Below are 19,445 nucleotides of genomic sequence, written 5' to 3'. Positions count from 1 at the left end.
AAACCTCTTTTGGGCTAGATTCACAGATCCCAGGATGAAGCAGTAGATGTTCAGACCTGTTATCATCCTTTTCTCTTTTTTCCCCAATGTACTGGCACGCACAGCATGGCAGTAAAATATGTCTTTAAATTGTAGGTCACACTTACGGCTTCCCTGTTGGCTGGCTGACGGAAGATATCTCCATCAGAATGTTCCCATGATAATTCTCCATCTCCTGTATGTGAAACAGAGCAGTATCAGTTAGGGAAGTAATTGTGCAACACCTTGGGAGATACTTAGGGGAAAAGCCTCATCCAGCTTTACAGCTAAATTTAGGGTGGAGGTTGCATCAGTGTGCAGAATTGTCAGTCTGTAGTCTGACTTTATTGTACTAGATTCTGTAGAGACAAAAGGAAGATCTTTTCCCAAACATTATGCAAACTCAAGATGAAGATTTACTATCAATCAATCAGATTTATGCGGCTTAACAAGATGCTACGGGCAAGGTAATTTCCAGCAACTATTTGCTATGTGATCTCAGGCAAAGGTGAGGAGACATGACTTAGCTTAGCTCACAGAGAAAGGCTAAATTCTGTGACCTTCCATCTACTGTGGGCTGAGGGAACCCACAAGCACAGTTACTGTTGCTCAGCTGACATGTAACTTGACTGAGAATTGAATCCTGAATTACATTTTTGTAGTCAGCTCTGAAGCGTAGCCATTAATAAATAACATTGTATTATATATATCAAGAAAAAGTAAGCCATATTTTGTCCTGCAAATTTCCTGTCCCCATATCTATATGGTTGTTTTTTCCCTCTTATTTATGCTTCAATTAATAAAAATTGCTAAGTCACGATTCACCCCCAGGTATGATTATGAACCAGGGAGGTGCTTTCATATGTTTATCAAAGATAGACTGTTTCATAAATAGAAGTGATGGCCATGCTCAGTGCATGACTCATGAGACACAAAACAGCACCTCTTCCAGGAAGCCAGGTGAGTTATGGCAGGATGTATGAGAAGTTGGCCCACTAAGACCGGATCCCATCTAAGCTTGTAGGATCCTATATTTGCATGTAGAGAGTATGAAATGTTCGGCACTGCTTTTTTGAATCAGGCCAATAAAAGTACTACAGAATAAGGCTCATAGCACTAAGGACACTCATAACAAAGTAAGGACATTCTGACTTGCCTTTTAAAAGAGAAAAGGTTTTGCTAGAGCACTTGAGATTTGTGCATGTGATGCAGAAGTAATGAATGCTTTTGAGAATCAGTGTGAACGACTTGCAGAGCCAGGCTTTGGTTCCTCACAGCCAAACATGTGATTCATGGAAAGGAAAGTTGGAAAGAATAAGAAACCCTCAGTTTCTATTCAGGAGTAGTGCCCAGCTGTTTTCTTTGTAAAGACAACTTCATAAATACAAACATAACTAAGCATAAGATAGGGTGGAAATTATGGCAAGGAAAAACCAGTTCAGGCTAGAGAGAGAATGTGGCTTTAAGAAGTTTTCAGAGACATATTTAGAGGTGTTCCTTGATTATACAAGCCATGGAACTTGAACTGATAGCCGATTCTTGGAAAACTTGTACAAGAAAATGAGGAATCATTTAGTGTGGAGGGGAGCTTGGAATTTATCCCAGCCTTGGAATTCAGATACAGGTACAGATAAAACTGCTTTGCCAGTGGCTCAAAGCCTAGCTCTAGATGTGCCAAGCACTGCACTGGAATGCAGAGCAGTACCACTACATCAGGAGCCTTACATTAATGGCACAGATCACGGGCTTGGGTCCTCGAAGCAGGATAGCTGCTGCAGCAGTAGTAGTGTGTGATACTGGCTTGGGAGGGCCATGGTGCTGATGCAGGTATGCCTCCAGTTCTGGAGTTAACTCATCCAGTTTAACTCAATCAGATCCATCATGGATCCACTACTTTAGTGCATACTATGTATTAGCATTTTATCCTCTATGCAGTTTATGAGAACTTCCCCGTTAACTTAAGGGGAAGTTGGATCCTGACATAAATCAGCATCTGAACCATAGTGCTTGGAGCCTTCTCTAGTCAGTAGTAGAGAAATGAATAGGAAAATCAGCAAATTTTAATATATTACGTTAATAAATTTGGCCATGCAGGGAGCAGAAACTGACTCGCAGTTTCCTCCCCATGAGCTGTGCTAGATCTTGATGCAAACATATTGTTTAGGTTTGCATTTCGTAAGAATCACAGAGGGGAGATAAAACAGCTTATGCCATATTGAAAAGGACAAAGTTAATTATGAGATAAATTATCATTTTAACATTTTTAAGTAAGAGTAATAGTGGAATACATTAAAAAAACCCCTGCATCGATGGAGACACTGGGTCGTCTCTACTGCATAATCCAATTTAATCTCACCTCTGATATGGAAATTCTAATGAACTTATTTCTCATTAGTGACTCTCTCTCTGGCTGAAGTGACTGATTTCTCCAGTGTAAGGCTAGTTTACAGCATAGCTATGTCTGATACTTCATACTTTGAAAGTCAGTTTGATTTTTGTTAACTGGAAGAGGTTGGCTTCAAATACAGATCATATAACTATCAGGGAACAGGTACCAGGAATCAGATGATTAGCAAGGTTTTACTTCAATTAACTTGTCAATATATTACATTTAAAACAGTGTATCACTAAATTTCACCCTGGGAAGCCAGGACTATCACCTTGCCTGCTTGAAATCAGATAGCTTTATAAGCAGTTTGCCTGGCAAAACGTTTCAAGATTTGTGAAGATACTGTGGAGTAACATGGCAAAGCAGCAGCGAATGAGGAACAATCTCCATGCATAGAGATCCTCATCCTTGCTCTGACTGAGCTGATGTATTTATGCAGTGCACAGCATTGCCCTGCCGAGAGATTAGTTCAGGTCCTCCATGGTGCCACACTTAAGTTAATTACCACTGCATCTCTGCAGGTTAAGTAGCTTAGACAGCTTGCTGCACTGACATGACTACACAGCTTCTATCCAGGAACTTGTTCCTTCAAAGCATGCTGTGCTATCTCTGCATCATGCTGCATTATTAAGCACTGATGCACTCTGAAGTACCCTCTTTTTGGCTTAGCCCCTTCACTGCTCAGAGCTTTTGGTCCAGTGTGTGTACTCAGTAAACTCCTTAGCTTAGCCCCTTCACTGCTCAGAGCTTTTGGGTCCAGTGTGTGTACTCAGTAGACAGGGACTGTGGGACTATGCTAGTTTGTGTGTCACAACTCTAGCACCATAGGTAAAATTATACAACTGATAATATAACACTCCTTATTTTTACCATGCAATAGTACTGAGTTCAAACAAGCAGAATCTCAAAAGGATATAGGTGCACAAAGGTGCAAGCAGGAGAGTTTTTCAAAGCAGCCTGGCATCACTGATATCAACAGTGGCACTTCTGAAAACCATAGGTACCTTTAGGTGCTTATCTGCATCTTTGAGAACTGGCCATAGGTGGTTAGATACCCTAGAAGTGGTGATTCAAATGCCACAATACTAACAGTGAGATAAAATACATTCAGAAATTCTCAGACATTTAGACAGGCTTTTAGGCAGACATTTAGGTTTAGACATTCAGAAAGGCTGCGAAAGCCTCTAGAATCAAGTTCCCTATGTGTACAAGATCTAAAATGCAATTGCTAGTAAAATACTGAAGTCACCTAAGTATAGATTGACACCTAATTTAAATTGGAGTAATTTGCCGTACCCTCCGAATTGAAATTCTTGTGCCTTGCATAACTTAAGCAGGTCTGGTAACCTGTCACATAGAAGCTTGTCTTTTATTGCAAAGCTTTTCTACCCAGAGCAATGGCAGCTATTTCAATACATCATGTGAAGCCTTGATTTACCTCGTTATGGGGATGCAACTTTATCATCAGTGCATTCTCTCCTTCTTTCAATTTAGGAAAACAAAGGTAGCAATGTTAGCCTGATGGAATTCGAGGTTTAACTTCCCAACATGCACTGGATTGTAAGTACACAGGAAACTTGCAGATAGTGTCCTGAGTGACAGTGCTGGTGCGCAGACAGGGCTCTGACAGGGAAAGGAGTAAATTCAGAGCCTGTCCTTCTGTGGTTGTACTCGAACTTACCTCTGCAAACTGGACAGCAGGACTCCGGAACAGAAACTGGGAAAGAGCAAGTTAATTTGGGACAGGTCTTCAACCCACAGTACACATTTCCTTCCTGCCAGTAAAACACAAGGAGAATTTAGAAGGAGTCATCGATTCGTCTGGTACTGTATATGCATTTTTTATGGACACACTTAAATCTAGTATGTGTGTTTACATAAATGCCACTCTAGTATGCAAAAGCAGAATATTAGACCAATGAAAAGTCTGAATAGCTTTTTTAAAATTTGTTGTCGCACAGAGGAAGGTCCCTTTCTTTAAAAAAACAGGGAAAAGGGAAGAGGTAAAAGTGTGTGGGGAGAAGAGTTGCAATTATTGTAGGCTGAAAATGTACCTGACATTGGTACTAAAATCACGCAGTGTAAATTTCCGCCGCTCGCTCTTCTCCCACTGTTGTGTCTTACCATTGAACTGGAGGAAGAGCTTAGCAGTAATTAAAAGTCATAAAGTCTGTTCAGTACTTGGCCTGTTAAATTTGTAGTTAATGTAGAATATGATGATGATTTGATCAGAGGAGGTCCAGAGTTGCCAATACTTGATACTGAAGAGCTGGCTGGATTGAGAGGGATGTTTCAGTTCAGACACTGGCTCTGAAGAGTCACTGGGTGACTGCTCAAGTATACTGGATTTGAATTGGTAACATCTCTGTGGCCCAGTGCCAGTTTACAGAGCTGTCCACTCCCAGCCTGTGGGGGCTCTTTACTTATCAGCTCAGTCCAAATGAATTCAGTTTCAGTCAGTGGCTTAGTGCTATATTTTCCAGTCAGGTTGAAGTGAAATATTCTACATATGCCAAGTAGCAATATTTTACCTGCTGCCTCTGCACTGTAAGCTCACTTGCAGCAGATGCTTCACAGGGTAAGCTTTGTCCACTGTGTGTAAGAGGTAGCCTGGCATTTACCAGGTGCTGCAGACTGGCTCTGAGCAATCTCATGAGTTTCAGCATTAATTCACAACTCCCAGCTTTTGCTATGCATTGCTTATATTTCAGTGTCATGTCTTCTAGAAAGGAGAAATGAAGCATAGACAGAGCAGGGCTCTGTCAAATCATGTTACTTACTGAGCAGCTGCACTGGGCACACTGGTTTGCTTGCCTGTTTTGGAAAAGCCCCTCTGCCACAAACATTTCACCATGATGGTAGGTGGTGCCATTGTATTCACAGGATTTCCCGGTGACTTTGCTGCTTACTGAGAAAAGGGAGTCTTCTGGAAGCAATGGGAAAGGAACACTTCATGCAAATGTTCTTGACAACTTGCAATATCACAAATACAGGGGAGGAAAAGCTTCCCTTCTCCCTCATTTCTCTTTATTATAAAAGGACAAGTTTTGTCATGCTACAAAGTATAAGTGATATTCTCATGCTGCTGTTTTGCTGAACTTTAATAATTCATACTTTGAGTTGACTGTCCCAGGTAATCTTAGGATGTTGATGATCAACTGCAATGCCAGCACTGATGGCCATGTCTCATGCTGCTGTATTTTCTCTTGCTCTGCCTGCTGTAGTATTTGGTATTGGGATTAGGTGCAGTTATGTGCCCACTTGTTATATTTACGTGGCTTTTTCATGCTTTAATGTAGAAGGCATTAGGTCCTGTATACACACAGAATCCCACTATCAATAGCACTGTTCTAGCATGGTTTCCCCCTTCTTAGTACTGGTATAATTTTGTTAATGATTTATAGTGTTGTAGCCCATAGAAGACTGAGTTGCAGGTTAGCAGCTTGTGCCATAGGGCGTGCACGATGCTGCTTCCATGCCATCCACAGGCACAAACCTTCTGGTAGAGGAGCAGTGATACTGATGATGGAACTGTGTCAAGAGAAAACTATGTACTATGTAAGTGTTTATTCCTAGTGGCCTTCACAATTCATTGCTGCTGTTGTTTTCAAAATGGGCAAAACTTGTCAAAGGCAGACTTCAAAAGCCACCTAAAAGCTGATTTTTCTCTTACATGCATTTTAATGTCAGATGTGCAAATGAGTGCATTTTGTTCGCAGAACTCAGTGCATATGACAGAGTGCATATGACGGCAGTGTCAATTCAACCCTGAAACCTCCTGTTTCAACTCAAGATCATATTGAGTTCTGCACCACATGGGTTAAATTTTCTTCTAAGACATAAAGCTATCCATACCTTATGTTAAAACATCCCCTAGATTGTTTAACTATTAGCAGTTGACAAACTGTGCAAAGGGATTATACTTTACCTATGAAATGTAAGTCACTTGATACCTATTGGGCAGTGAATCTGGCATTGTACATTTACATTCACATGAATTTAGCATCTCAGCATGGGAAGAGGCATTTCGAACAAGAGCTCTATGGAAGTAACAGTGGAGTGTTTGTTCTCTGGAGCCCGAATCACTGCAAATTTCTAGGAATGCAGCTGAAATTTCATTCAGTGGGTTTGGGCTTTCATGTAAAAGAAACCTGACCTGAAAATTCAGGTTTTGCTGTAGCCCCTTTCATTATCTATCAGATAAACCTGGGGAGACTTTTCTGTGAAACTGTGCCACCACAGAATGCACATTTTTCAGCTGGGAGCTCAAGTGAAAGAGCAGTTTTCTGCTGGCATGCACTGGCATTAAACATTTAGAGTTTTCCATAAAAGCATATATTTAGTTACATTGGTCCATCAAATAATAATATTTTGAATGGTAAATGTCAAATCTGGCTGTGGAACATACATGTACTACAGTATTTGAGAGTCTAGCGGGTCAGCAAAGAACATTCTGCAGGAGAATGGCAGAAGTTAGCTGTTTAGGGTTCCTTGCCTGACATTTCATTTCTCTTCAAGAGACAGACATGGTGTTTGCACCTCCTCCTTTGAAGCACCAAATACATCATTATTTCAGTGCAATCAAGGGCGTCTAATGATACTTTTCCAAAATCTTATAAATAGTACAGAGCTTTGACAACACCTGTGCTTGGCATAGAAATGCAGAGCTTTCGGCACTTTCTGTATGGTTTGCTAGTAATACACATTCTGGAATGGCAAGATGTGTGCTCTAATTAAGACACATCCTTTGAAAGTCATCAGCAAAAAATTCAAGTGACAAATTCAGCTACTGTCCCATTAGGCACAAATATTGGAAAACATGAATAAAGAGGCACTTCTCAGGACTGTGCTACCTCCTGAAGCTTAGGTTGCCATAGTTTCTTGGGCTTTCCGAGAGTCATCTCATGGAAAGCAGAAGGAGAGATTGCCAAACCCTTAGTTATCCCCTTGCCCCTTGGGCAACTGGAAGAGCAGCAGAACTGGAAAGAAATGAAAATGAAAGGAGAAATGAAAGGAGAATACAGATGGTTCTTGTCTGGATATGAGGCCCTGTTCATGCAGACTCTGCAGGACATTGCTGTGCCCATGTGGGATGCCTGTCTGAAAGCAGTGTCTGGCTTGTGGTCTGACGTTTGCAAAGACCAATACTTGAATGACTCATCATGACTCTTCAGAGTATTGGATGAAGAGAGTAAATTTTACTGCAGATTTACCTTGGTATGTGCCACATTGCTCAGATCACTATGAAATCACCAAATGCCTTTAAACTGTGGCTTCTAAATAAGGGAAAGAGGATGGTGAAACTTTTATTGCTTGGAAAACAACAGTGGAGAGTTGCAGTAGGTAGTTGTTTTCATCTATATTTCTTTTAAGTTGATCATAGAAGCTAGGCCTATAACAGCTAAATCATAACATGCAGCCCAAAACACATGTACATCTGCCTGTCTTTGGAATATGGGATGAAATTCTATTGCTATTTTGAAGTCTTATTTGATGAAGTAATGATAAGAAAAGTCAGTTTCAATTACAGGGAATAAGACCGTGGTTTAGGTCCTATGCTGCACATACCTGTGCATATGATTATCTTTTAGCACATTAACTGAATGGGCCTATTTGGTTGCATAAAATAAGGTTTAGAAGTTTTCAGATCAAGACCACATTACTGTTACTGCAAAAAAATATATATACAGCCATATATTGGAGACAGCATATTGGAGAGTGCGACTGATCCTCTCCAAACACAGCATCTGTCTAAAACTGCAAGGAAGCTTTGTTTATATTGCATGTCTAAATATAACTTCGCTCTGGTGCAGTTTCTCTCTGTCTTTGCTAATGTGTGGCTGACTTTCTACAACTAGGACTTGCCTTGGTTTCTTTTCTAGTGCTCTTTAAATTATGGCTAATTAGAGGAGTTCAGACTCCCTCATGATATCATATTCTCTTGTAGAATGTGAAATTAGAGTCATTGTGGATTGTTTTAATAAGTGCCAGGTTTGAACTTTGAAAAATCTTGGCATTAATATTGATATCAGCATGCATTATTCTGTGCCTTAGTTAAGATATGTTAGAATTAGATTAATTAACTGCAAATATACTGCATTGCTCAAAGCTCTATTTGTAAACCTTGCTTCCTAATCAGGATTGTTCCCAAAGCTTTATCTGGCATTTTAATGGTGCTGACTAACATTGCTTTAATTAGCTGCCTCTGTAAAGTACCAGGCAAACCATCTGTGTGAATCCTTTTAATTAACTGGGTTCAATCTGAGCTTTTCTTTCTGGCATTCATAGCATGTCAGTGGAAGCAATATAAAACATATAGGGTAAAGATGTTATAGCATCAATCAAAAAGGAAGTATCTTTGTTTCTGTGGTTGGCATTTATTCTCTAAGGGCTCAGAGTTCAGTATAGAAGTTGACAGCCATGCTTACATTTGCCTGCAATTTTAGTGCGTTCAAGATAAGACCATGAGTTAGCAATATGGATAGCACTGATTTATCACCAACATTAGCATTAGGTAATGGCAGGGGGCTAAGACATGCAACCGAGGCTTCACGTGACTCGATATGGATTTGAACTTATCCTTAAGTAGCTTTAAAGGTTGAACCTGGCTGAAGAAATCTTTCAGGTTTTACAAACAGGCAACAGAATACAACTGTATCAAAAATGGATTAGCTTCAGAACAATTTTTTTTTTAAAGCAATTGGAGACTATGGTGGCTATGCTTGAATTCTTATATCCAAGCATTCCTCTCTCTTCCAAACATGGGATTCTGTCCAGCTTCTGTTGTCTACCTAGGCTATTTTTCACTGGCGTACCATACACACAAGCTAAATCCTAGCCTCAATGAAGCCAATAGAAAGATTTCCTTCAGGATTTAGCCTAGGTGCTTGCTTGACGGCTGCTTTTTAAGATTATGTTTGAGATGGATGCTTGTACTAGGAGGAACTGTTGAGCCATACAAACAAGCTTTGTATCAATTCAGATCTGTAGTACAGCCTGATATAAAAGTTCACTATGAACTAGAACTGCATGTAGGTATAGATCACGTATTCCATGAACTATAGTCCATTTGGCAGGGTGTGTGAAGAAACAGTATGGCAAAAAGTTTCCATGAAGGGATGCTAACTTAGTGTGAAGTGCAGCACTAATGCTTTCCTGATAGCCTGACAAAACGGAGTTAGATATCAATTTGATATGTTTTATGGAAATTTTCTGGTTCAGTGGAATCTACTCCAATCACAGATTTTTCATGGAAACATGCCTGGGTTCCTGATGGTCTGCCCATGACTTGAGGTTTCCAAGGGCCAAGGTTTGAGGGCAGCCATACTATGTACACAGTCCAGGGCTTCCTGGCTTCTGGAGCTTTCCAGTCTCCTGGGAGAAACAGATGCTGTGTTACACGGACCACAGTCGGTTTTGGAAATGCCATCTTTTAGCTTTTTCTGTTCACAACTGTTCGTTCCTGGATTGTTACAAAAGCTTGGTCCTGAGATGTTTTACCCTTACTTGGATATGGAGCAGAAGAGCATCAGTTATCTGCAACTAATCCCTTGAATAGCTTAGACAAATTCCACAGGCAGTTCCTGGTGTTTGAAACAGCAGTAGCTTCTGTAAAAGTATTTATGTGCAGAGAGTGAAAAGCAGTAACTGGCTATGAGCAAACTAGCCTTTTGGGAAATGTTACCGTAGGGTGACTTACTTGAGGAAGGGCTTTAGGGTCCAGGCCTTACTACAGTCAATCAAGTTTTCAACTTGGTTCCTTCTGGATAAAGTCAGGAGGTACAGGTGCAATTGCTAACAACCAATTTTAGGACACGAACTAACAAACTGGCAAAACCACCTCATTATCAGTACAGTCATGGCATGATAATCAGTGAAGTATTTATGATGTGACATCTGACCTTCAAGACAAGAAAATCAGTTGCTTTCGGGCGGTCGTCACCATTGTGGACAATGAGACCAAGCATCTTGGCTTTCTGAAAGTCATTGTGCCGAGTTTTACTGATCTGCAACCAGTAACAGGTTAAAGTGGTAACCGAGTGTACTCCCGAAATGGAGATTGTACAGATTAGACAAAGAAGGTGTTTAGGCAAAGTTCATGCTGCTGCATACCTCTCAGCAGGGTCTGTTAGGACCCTGCACAGCACCTCAGTAAGGGTCTGTGGGTTTTTATTGCATCTCTATGAGATACTTTATTGTACAATATTCTGGCCATTCTTGTTAGTACTTACCACTCTCACCATTGCTTATTTTAGTATCAGAACATCTGGTAAAGATAATTTTTTAAAAATCCTACAGACTCTTGGCTTGCTGACTTAGAAACTATTTTTAAACTGCAACATTCAGAATCACCTAGTGTCATTTACTGAAAAAGATGGGCTTTTAACATCAAGCAGAAATGCTAGGTGCTCAGCCTGGCTTGGTTTTTGCAGTTTGTCTGTTTTATTAACCACCCTTATAAAAACAATCAAGTGCTAAACAATATGAAATTAATCATGAGGTCTAATGCCTTAAGAAACTTACCATACTGGGAACTGTTCTGCAGATAGTCTCTCTGGTCTTTTGTAAGTAGACAGATGATAGATTACGAATTTGAATCCAGAGAGGACTTTATGAAACATGTTTTCTGAATCAGCACAGAGCATAAGCATGTACAGACCAAGAGACTGAGGATTTGCTTTAGAACCCTATTCGCTAGACAAGCAATTGAATTCTGCTACAACTCTGGGACAACTGTTTGCATTGGCATCTCTCCTGCGTATTCACTTGTATTCCCGGTGAGTTTTGCTACTTACTGAACACAACTGGGAGAGTCAGTTTAGTTGCAACAGGTACTTCAAAGCTCTCTAGGCTGTATTCTGGTACAGGAAACTGTCTTTGGATGCCAGCTAACTGGTCATCTCACATGCTGCTTCTGTACAGAAATCAGGTCACCCCAAATTGTCACATAACATCATGTGAGGCCGTGTTACTTGCATTGACATTTAAAATTGGCATAAGAATTGCAGGTTAACTATTCAGAAGCAACACATAAAGAGCAATTATGCAGCTCAAAATAAAACACAATTCTGGGAAATGTGGAGATCACGAGCATTTCTAATGCCAAAGGGGAACATGACTAGAGTATGAGAGTACTTCTCCCTGTTTTGCTTATTGAAAATTTTATGAAACCTGAACCAGCTTAGGTACACACACTGTCCAACACAAGTGGGCAGCACTTTGATGACCTGACATCTGTTTTTGGAAAACTGTTTGCTTGGGTAGGAGTTGCACATACCCCTAGGTCTCCTTGTTAGAAAAATACTGTTAATTCTCCTCCTTCATGGAGTCCAGGTCTTTTCCCTACAAGCAAAATCATTCTCTAGGGTAACGTACACATAAGTCAGTAGAGAGATACAGGGATGATTCTTGCTTATTGAGTCTTTTTACTGGTGTTTTTCATAGCAATGTTAAAGGCTAACACAGTGGGCTTCAGGTTCTGCTGTGAAGGATTAATTCTAGGAGGCCCCAAAATACTAACTGAAGTACTCTGGAATAACAGTAATGGGATAACTTACTCGTGCAGAAAATTACATTTCTGGATAAAAACCTGCAGGTGGAGTTGCAATTTACAAAGTGGGTTGAAAGAAATCCAGGCAGCAATGTAGAATAAAATGGTAACTTGCACTGACTGCAATTCATGCGAGGAGCTGGAAGCATGAAATGCAGGGAGGAAGGAGTCGCAGATAAGATGCTGGAAGCTTTATTTATGTTATGCACCTTGTTACCTCTCTAGCTTTCTTCAGCTGCTCCCAGAATGCAGGTTGCAGTTGCCAAAGGCCAACCACAATGTAAAAAATGCTGTGTTTTTCTCCACCACTGAAATGTGTTTTTAACATGAAACAGGCTGTCACCCATAGGAGTTGTGCATCTGTCTTAGAATGGAATTCACTTTGTGTTTGTGTATGGGACAAGACTTCCCCAAATTAGCTAGCCTCAGTGCTACCATTCATAGCAATAGCTCTGTCCTGAGCCAGGCACGTGCGGAGTAGGAACTGTGCCTCCACTCCAACTTTCAGCTTTTATCTGAAAGCGGAGCTGGAACTGGCAGCAGCAAAAACAGTTCTTGTCTTTTTTTGCCAAACACCCATGACAATGGGCTTACACGTGGATCTTTCTTTTTTTTTAATTCCTGGTGCAGAACCTTTAAAACTTTAAGGGTAACAATATACCCCAAGGTCCCACCTTGCACGTGGTGAACAGCATCTTTTACACCACAGTATAGATTAGTCCATTTCTTTCAAATGGATCCCAGTGAAGCCAGGGAATGACTTCTGGAAGGAAGTACTCCTCAGTGAGTAACTCTGGAGACTAGGACTCTTAAGTAAACAAGGTGTAACATTTTAATTTCAATTTTGGGGCAGCAGTATTGAAAATTAATTCAAAGCACATGAGCTGTGCTTTGGTTCAAAACATTTCCCTTCAGCAGGTAATGCTTTTGCACCTCATGCAGGAGAAACTAAACTAAAAGGAGGGTCCTGGCAAATGAAGTGGTGTGCTTCATTCTCGATGGTGTGTGCTAGTAAAGCCCTGTGTCATTGGTATGTGGGGAAAGCAACAGCAAGTGATATATTAGTATTACATTGGATGGCAGTGGGTTTGGACTCTCCTTTGTAGTTGTGCATGTTTGCTGCCTACTAAGTGACATTACTTATCTTTCTCTGTCACCAAGGACATGTGTACAATACTTGAGAATCTAAAGCTCCTTTGCAGCTCCTACTGACTGCAAGATACAGACTTCAATCTGGCATCTTATGAAGCAGGCCCAGAGTGAGTGACTGCAACGTACTCTTATAGTTACTTTTGACTGCAGAGCCAGTTGGAACATGTTTGAATCCTCTGTCACCCTGATGTACAGGAGAGAAACACAAAGCAAGTAAATCTAATCACTTTGAAATTCACTTCACGAGGGGACCTGGGCTAAACTCCTCTCTCCAGCTTTAAAATGATATGTGCCTCTTCCTGTTGCTGGAACACCCATTTTGACAGCTAGATAAGCATGTATAGATGTGAGCAGTCGTGGAGCTGCTCTGATGAACAATATCTGAACTAGCCTCCTTTCACCTAAGCAATCAGAGCTCTGAAAAAGGTAATGGGTCCTTTGACCCCTGCTGCCTTGGTGTCTGTGTTCCAAGGGGTTCAGCCAAAGCTCTTCCTAGTCCTGGAAAAAACTAAGTGCTAGTAACATTCCAAGTAAAAGATAAAGAAGCCCGCCTCCAGGCAGAAATCCTCTGTGCTAGGCTTCTCCCTCTACTACACATAAGCCAATGGAATATGGTTATTATATATAAGAAACAGCTATTCAGTATGAGACACATATTTGGAATGGAAGAATAAATATGTGTTGATAATCTGATCCTTACAAATTCAAAACAGAGCAGCCTAAGACTTAAAGAGGTGAGGGAAGCATCCTGCAGAAAGAGATTATGCAGTTTGCAAGAAGAGTGACAGTCAGCGAGATTTTGATCATAGTTATGTTGAATAAATCTGGAACAACTCTGTTGATTGAACTAACCATGATGCTATGTGTTCAAACCAAACTATATTTTTTAAATATTCTTTAAAAAAAGATCCTCATGTTTATACGGGAAAAAGATCACATAAATAATATTCTTCCGTGTTTATGCAGTGCATTTCATGCACAAATAGCAGTGCTTTTATATAACACAGAGCACTTGCCTATTTCCCTGCAGTTCCAGTGAAACGAAGGTATGGTGACAGCAGTAGGTTTGCTTTGTACCCAGAGATCCAATTAATGCTTATCTTCTCATGCATTTGTACCAGAAGGACCAGTGCAAAGAAGCATATAGCTGGGAATCTGGATTTCCTCATTCTGCCACTGTGGTTCACTTCCCCAAAAAGGCCTTCAGTGCAGGAGACGTTCTGTGATCATATTTTGGCCACCTCAGCATGAGTGTGCTATGCTGGGGCTACTTGGTGAGAGGGGCCAAATGCAGAGGGGATAAGGAAAACAGAGAAGACAGGGAATCTCTGTATTATAGGCAGCAAGGGGCATGATGGAACACAGGTGCCATGGTGATCTGGGGTAACGCATGCGCTTTTTTTTCCAGAAATTTACCAAATTTTCCTCAGTATCTGTGGAGGCCTCTTGCAAACATTTGCCTCAGAAAGGCAGGAAACCTGCCAGCGCCATCGACTCGGTTACTACATATTCCTGACCTGCTCCTAGTGCAGCTTCAGGGCTGGACAACTAAAGTGAGCCCTGAGTGCCGTCAGCACGTGGTGGGACAAACTGCTATTGCAAACTGGCTGTTGCAAGGTCAAAACCACCAGCTGCTGAAAGGGTAAATGTTTTTACCACTATCACATCAAGAAGGGTAAAACACAAATATTCTAGAGCTACTTCATCCTCAGAACTAAATCCTGATTCATCATCTCATGAGAATACAGGAATCTCAGATAGAGAAAACCTATTACACTGTTTCAGTGCAAGGTTATCTTCTAGGGGTCACCTACTAGTATTTTAAATAACCTTTGTGTCTGGAGGTCTTTGGGGGATTATAGCACAGTATAAGAGAGCAAATGGATTTCTTTCCTATTAAAAATTCCTTTGCTTAATTTCTTCCCTCTACTTTTGTTTCCACTCTACATGAATGTGTCACCTCAAGGTCTGATCTGAAGTCCATTGAACTAAATAGATTTGGAACCTGGCCCAAACACCTACTCTGTGTGGTACAGCGTAAAGGCAGTTTCCTCTTTCATCTTCTGTCTCATATTTCTACCATACTCCTTAGCATTTCTAGAGAGGGGACTATATCACAGTCAATAACTGCATCTGTTTTCATAGAAGGCTGAGTCCAAAAACTATCAAAGCTAATAGAAATCTGTTGATTGACTACAGTAGACTGTGGATCAACCCTCAGTCCATCTGCATTTAGCCTTTTGCCTCATGCATCACAATCCAACTAATTATAAATCTATGATTTAAAGGAACATAGATGATGTGTGAAGGTCCCTTTAAAAAACAACAAAAATAGTACAACGATGTTGTTTTTAAAGCAGTGACTGAGGCTGACAATAAATTTGGATTGAAAAGTTGTGCACTATCCAAAAACTGCAAACACAAGCTCTAAACAAAATCCATATGTGCCTCTCAGAGGTGCAGGTGTCAAAGATATTAAGCCACAAAATGCTTTACATTAAAATAACTTCAAGGACCAGGTTAAGCTCTAAAAACTCCAAGGTAATTCAGAGTTAATCGCAACAGCTAGTCTTTAATATGGTCAGATGGTAGAAAGTGTATGAAACTCATTGCTTGAAGAAACTAGTAGCACCTTATCTAGACAGTATGAACTTTCATACAGATTCAAGGCAAAGATGTAGTTTCAGTTTAAACATTCAAAAGGCTATTGGTTGTTTTTTAGCTTTCTAGGGCTAAAGTCAAGCTCTTCACATTATTTTAATATATTTTCTGCAGCTTAATTTCCTGTGTTTTCTTTTATAGTGGCATAAAAAATTGCCCAGCAAAACTCTGAAGGAGTCATAAAACACTTTCTGGGTTGCTCCATTTTAATTCCTGCTCTAAGGTTGAACTATTATATGAATCTACCAATCACTCTCCCAGCCAAGGAAACAAATTGAATGAAGCTTTGGTGCATTTTCAATCCTCTCTGAAGCATCTTTGAAGCTCTTGGAAGTTATCTTGGAAAAATTCTGAGTATCCTATCCTATCCTATCCTATCATGTCATGTCAGTCCAAAGAATGGAAGTTCTAATTCTGTCATCCATGTGGGAAGATACATATTTTTTCAGTGCATTTTGGATGCTGATTTACAGATAGATTGTTTGAATTTTTATGGTCAAAAAAGTAGAATGGAAACAAGTGATAACCTCAATCTGCCTGTGATAGCAAACATTCCTTATGGAGCTAGTAACAAAGGCAAATCACAAAACAAACTGAATTATCTGAGCACACATCAATAGGAAAAAATGAGACATCTCCCAAGAATGCCTATATCATTTTATTTCCAAATCACATTTACTTCCAAATAAACAATTTATTTGAACTATCTGACAGCTACCCATTGTTGGGACTGTACAAAAAACAGAGCATCTCACTAATCTCTGGTGCTGTGTAACATTCTGTGAGTCTTTCAGATTCCAGATATGAATATCTACCTTGTTTGTGTATATGGAATAACCATAAACAAGCACGGCTCTGTAATTCTATGGTACCTCCACAGGAACCAAATGCGGACTGGAAAAATTTGAAATTTGCTCTTATCAATAGATAATAGTAAGTAGTTCTCCAGTTATTACTATCAGCTGCTGTGTATGTTGGCATACCTATTCCACAGTCTCCTGTTCCGTGACTGCCAAGAGCTTGGGTCACAGGTTATTTTTAATTTCTTTTTCATTATCTGAAAAGTGCAGAGGTGGGCAGTGAAGGCATAGCTACTGGGCCTGCAGGCAGTGCAACAGCATGGATTAAAGGTCTCAAGAGGTTCAGGTGCAGAGGTAAAGTAACAAGGGAAGACAGAGGTGAACACTGAAAGGGAGCTGAGTATGCAGAATTTCTTCCATGAACTGAGGCTCACGTCAGACATGTGACAAAGTGGGCAGGATACTGAGAATGTGGCCAGTTTTTCTAAAATCCGAGATGTGCCTATCGCTCCAAACTCGTATTTCTGTCAATGGACTGTTATTTAAGTGCCAACTGTCTATTCCTTGGTGTCAGGAAGACAATCCTTGTAGGACGCATTACTAAGGTGGTTATGAACTTGTTATATACCATGCATCAGTTGCAGAATACATAGAATTTATTCTTTGGATGAACAGTTCAGACAAGCATAGATAATGGTTTCCAATGGGCAAGATTTTCAGGAGTCTAGCTTTTTATATTCTCTCTCAGACAATTCAGCTGCTTCCAGATGTGTGGATAATGTTGTATGAGCAAAGAATAATATGAGTAGTACTTTGAAGAGTTGCAGTTCATTCATTAATGTTGATTATTCCTGAAGTTTCCCCACTCTTGTATTCCAAAAGTAATTGTTCAGAAATCTCTTTCTGCATACTGAGTTTTCTTTTTCCTCATTTTTTTAGCACTGTGTTTCGTATGGAGACACTTCCTGGGACTTTCAGTTGTACATATGGTACACTATGCTGTCACTGATAGATTAGACTTTGTAGGTGACATGTAGGTCAGATGTTTGAACTCCTCCAATGCTAATTGTTGATGGCTACAAGAGTTGCGTGAAGGGAACCCCAGTTATTATAATGTTGTACTTTCAATACCTAACTTTACTGATGCTTGTGCTGCCTTGGATTTTTTTTCATCGGAACGTTTCTGCCAAGATTTAACCATTCTCAATTGATGACTTACACAGAGATTGTCCTCCACCATTCCTTAATCCTTGCTAGCTGGAGTGCCCTTCACGTGTCAAGCACAGTGCTCCCATCAGCTGTGTGTAGTGGACTAAGAATTCAGTATCAAAATCACTTACAGGCTGTTGTTGTTTTCCACAAGTGATGGATTTTATAAGACTTCTCCATAATTTATCAAGTCTTTCATAAAATGACAGCTGTTATTGCTCTGTTGTTTTCATCTAGGCCTTTAGGAGGCACCTTTGTGAGATGCCTTTTTTTAATTATTGTCTCAAAATACAGCATGTACCAACTTTCAGTAGCTATAATATTTGCTACTGTTAAATTCAAATTTCAGTAAGAATCATGAAAGAAAGAAATGCTATCTGCATATCATTCTTCTCGTAAGAATCTCCCTGTGGCCTTCTTCCTTAATCTTTTCACCATTATATAAGTGAAAGGAAATCACAGGCTCAGAGATTGTTTATACTGCCTTATGACCAATGGTCTCAAATCTTTTTATGGGTTAAGATAGAAAGTGGGTGTTTTGGCAGCACAGTTCATGAAGAAATTCTGCTGCCTAGGGACTTAGGCAATAGAGAGACAGATTAACATACAGAAAGGAAAAGGGTTTCTGTGTTTGCAACTTGTCAGGGTTGAGAACCTTGAAGATCTTTCATGGTAGGGCAGAGATCTTATCTTTTGGACAGTAGAGAGTTCTAAAGTTTTGCAAGTCATGTGTGAAGTCTGGATCCATCTCCAAATTCTCATTAAATATTTATGTGTTTGAACCACGCGTATTGGTTCAGGCACAACTTTTAGAAGGATGATATGCCCTTTGCCAGGTTACTCATAAAAATTCTTGATCTTGAGTATTGCTATAATAGTCTGTTTTCAGTCTGGAATTCAGGATATGAAGTGTTTCTGACTTTAATTTCAGAGGTGTAGCATCAGTCAACAGAGATACATTTTATATGGGTGGTAACAACTGTTCTTATACTAACAGCATGGAAAACAATGTCTGCTCAGTAAGAGACCACCTGAACATCTCTTAATATCACCATATTTGTATGTTTTTTACTCTTTCCTACTCAGGCCTCACACCCATCTGTTTAAAGCAATTAAAACTTCTTGTAACTTCAGTGAGCTCTGGGCCATGAGTTTCTCACTTAGCAATATGATAAGGTAGGTGGTAGCAACAAGAATTGCATAGAGAATGGAAGAGTTGGGCACAATATGCCTTCCTCCATTGCATGAATATTTGTGAAATAGATTGGGTTTTTCTGAATGTAAAGGTAAGACTAGAACTGAGAGCCTGGAAGCTCTGGTGCGTGAGCTCAGTAGGAAGTTTGCAGATGACACCAAGTTGGGTGGAAGTGTTGATCTGCTTGACGGTAGGAAGGCTCTACAGAGGGACCGGGAGAGGCTGGATCGATGGGCCGAGGCCAATTGTATGAGATTCAACAAGGCCAAGTGCCGGGTCCTGCACTTGGGTCACAACAACCCCATGCAGCGCTACAGGCTTGGGGAAGAGTGGCTGGAAAGCTGCCTGGCGGAAAAGGACCTGGGGGGTGTTGTTTGACAGCCAGCTGAACATGAGCCAGCAGTGTGCCCAGGCGGCCAAGAAGGCCAATGGCATCCTGGCCTGTATCAGAAATAGTGTGGCCAGCAGGAG

The 19,445-nt window shown here is 40.4% G+C and overlaps 1 protein-coding gene across 1 annotated transcript in view; it reads right to left on the bottom strand.

Annotated features, from left to right (window-relative positions):
• Positions 1-19,445, bottom strand: part of CHRDL1 (chordin like 1) — a 40,753-nt gene that overhangs the window by 9,503 nt on the left and 11,805 nt on the right. Inside the window, 3 exon segments of the mRNA XM_009276564.1 lie at positions 147-214; positions 4,089-4,182; positions 5,188-5,330. Coding sequence (XP_009274839.1) covers positions 147-214; positions 4,089-4,182; positions 5,188-5,330 — 305 coding nt within the window.

This window comes from Aptenodytes forsteri, unplaced genomic scaffold, assembly GCF_000699145.1.
Source record: "Aptenodytes forsteri isolate BGI_AS27 unplaced genomic scaffold, ASM69914v1 Scaffold107, whole genome shotgun sequence".
In the NCBI taxonomy this organism is placed as follows: Eukaryota; Metazoa; Chordata; class Aves; order Sphenisciformes; family Spheniscidae; genus Aptenodytes; species Aptenodytes forsteri.
This window is presented reverse-complemented; position numbering and strand designations above follow the sequence as displayed.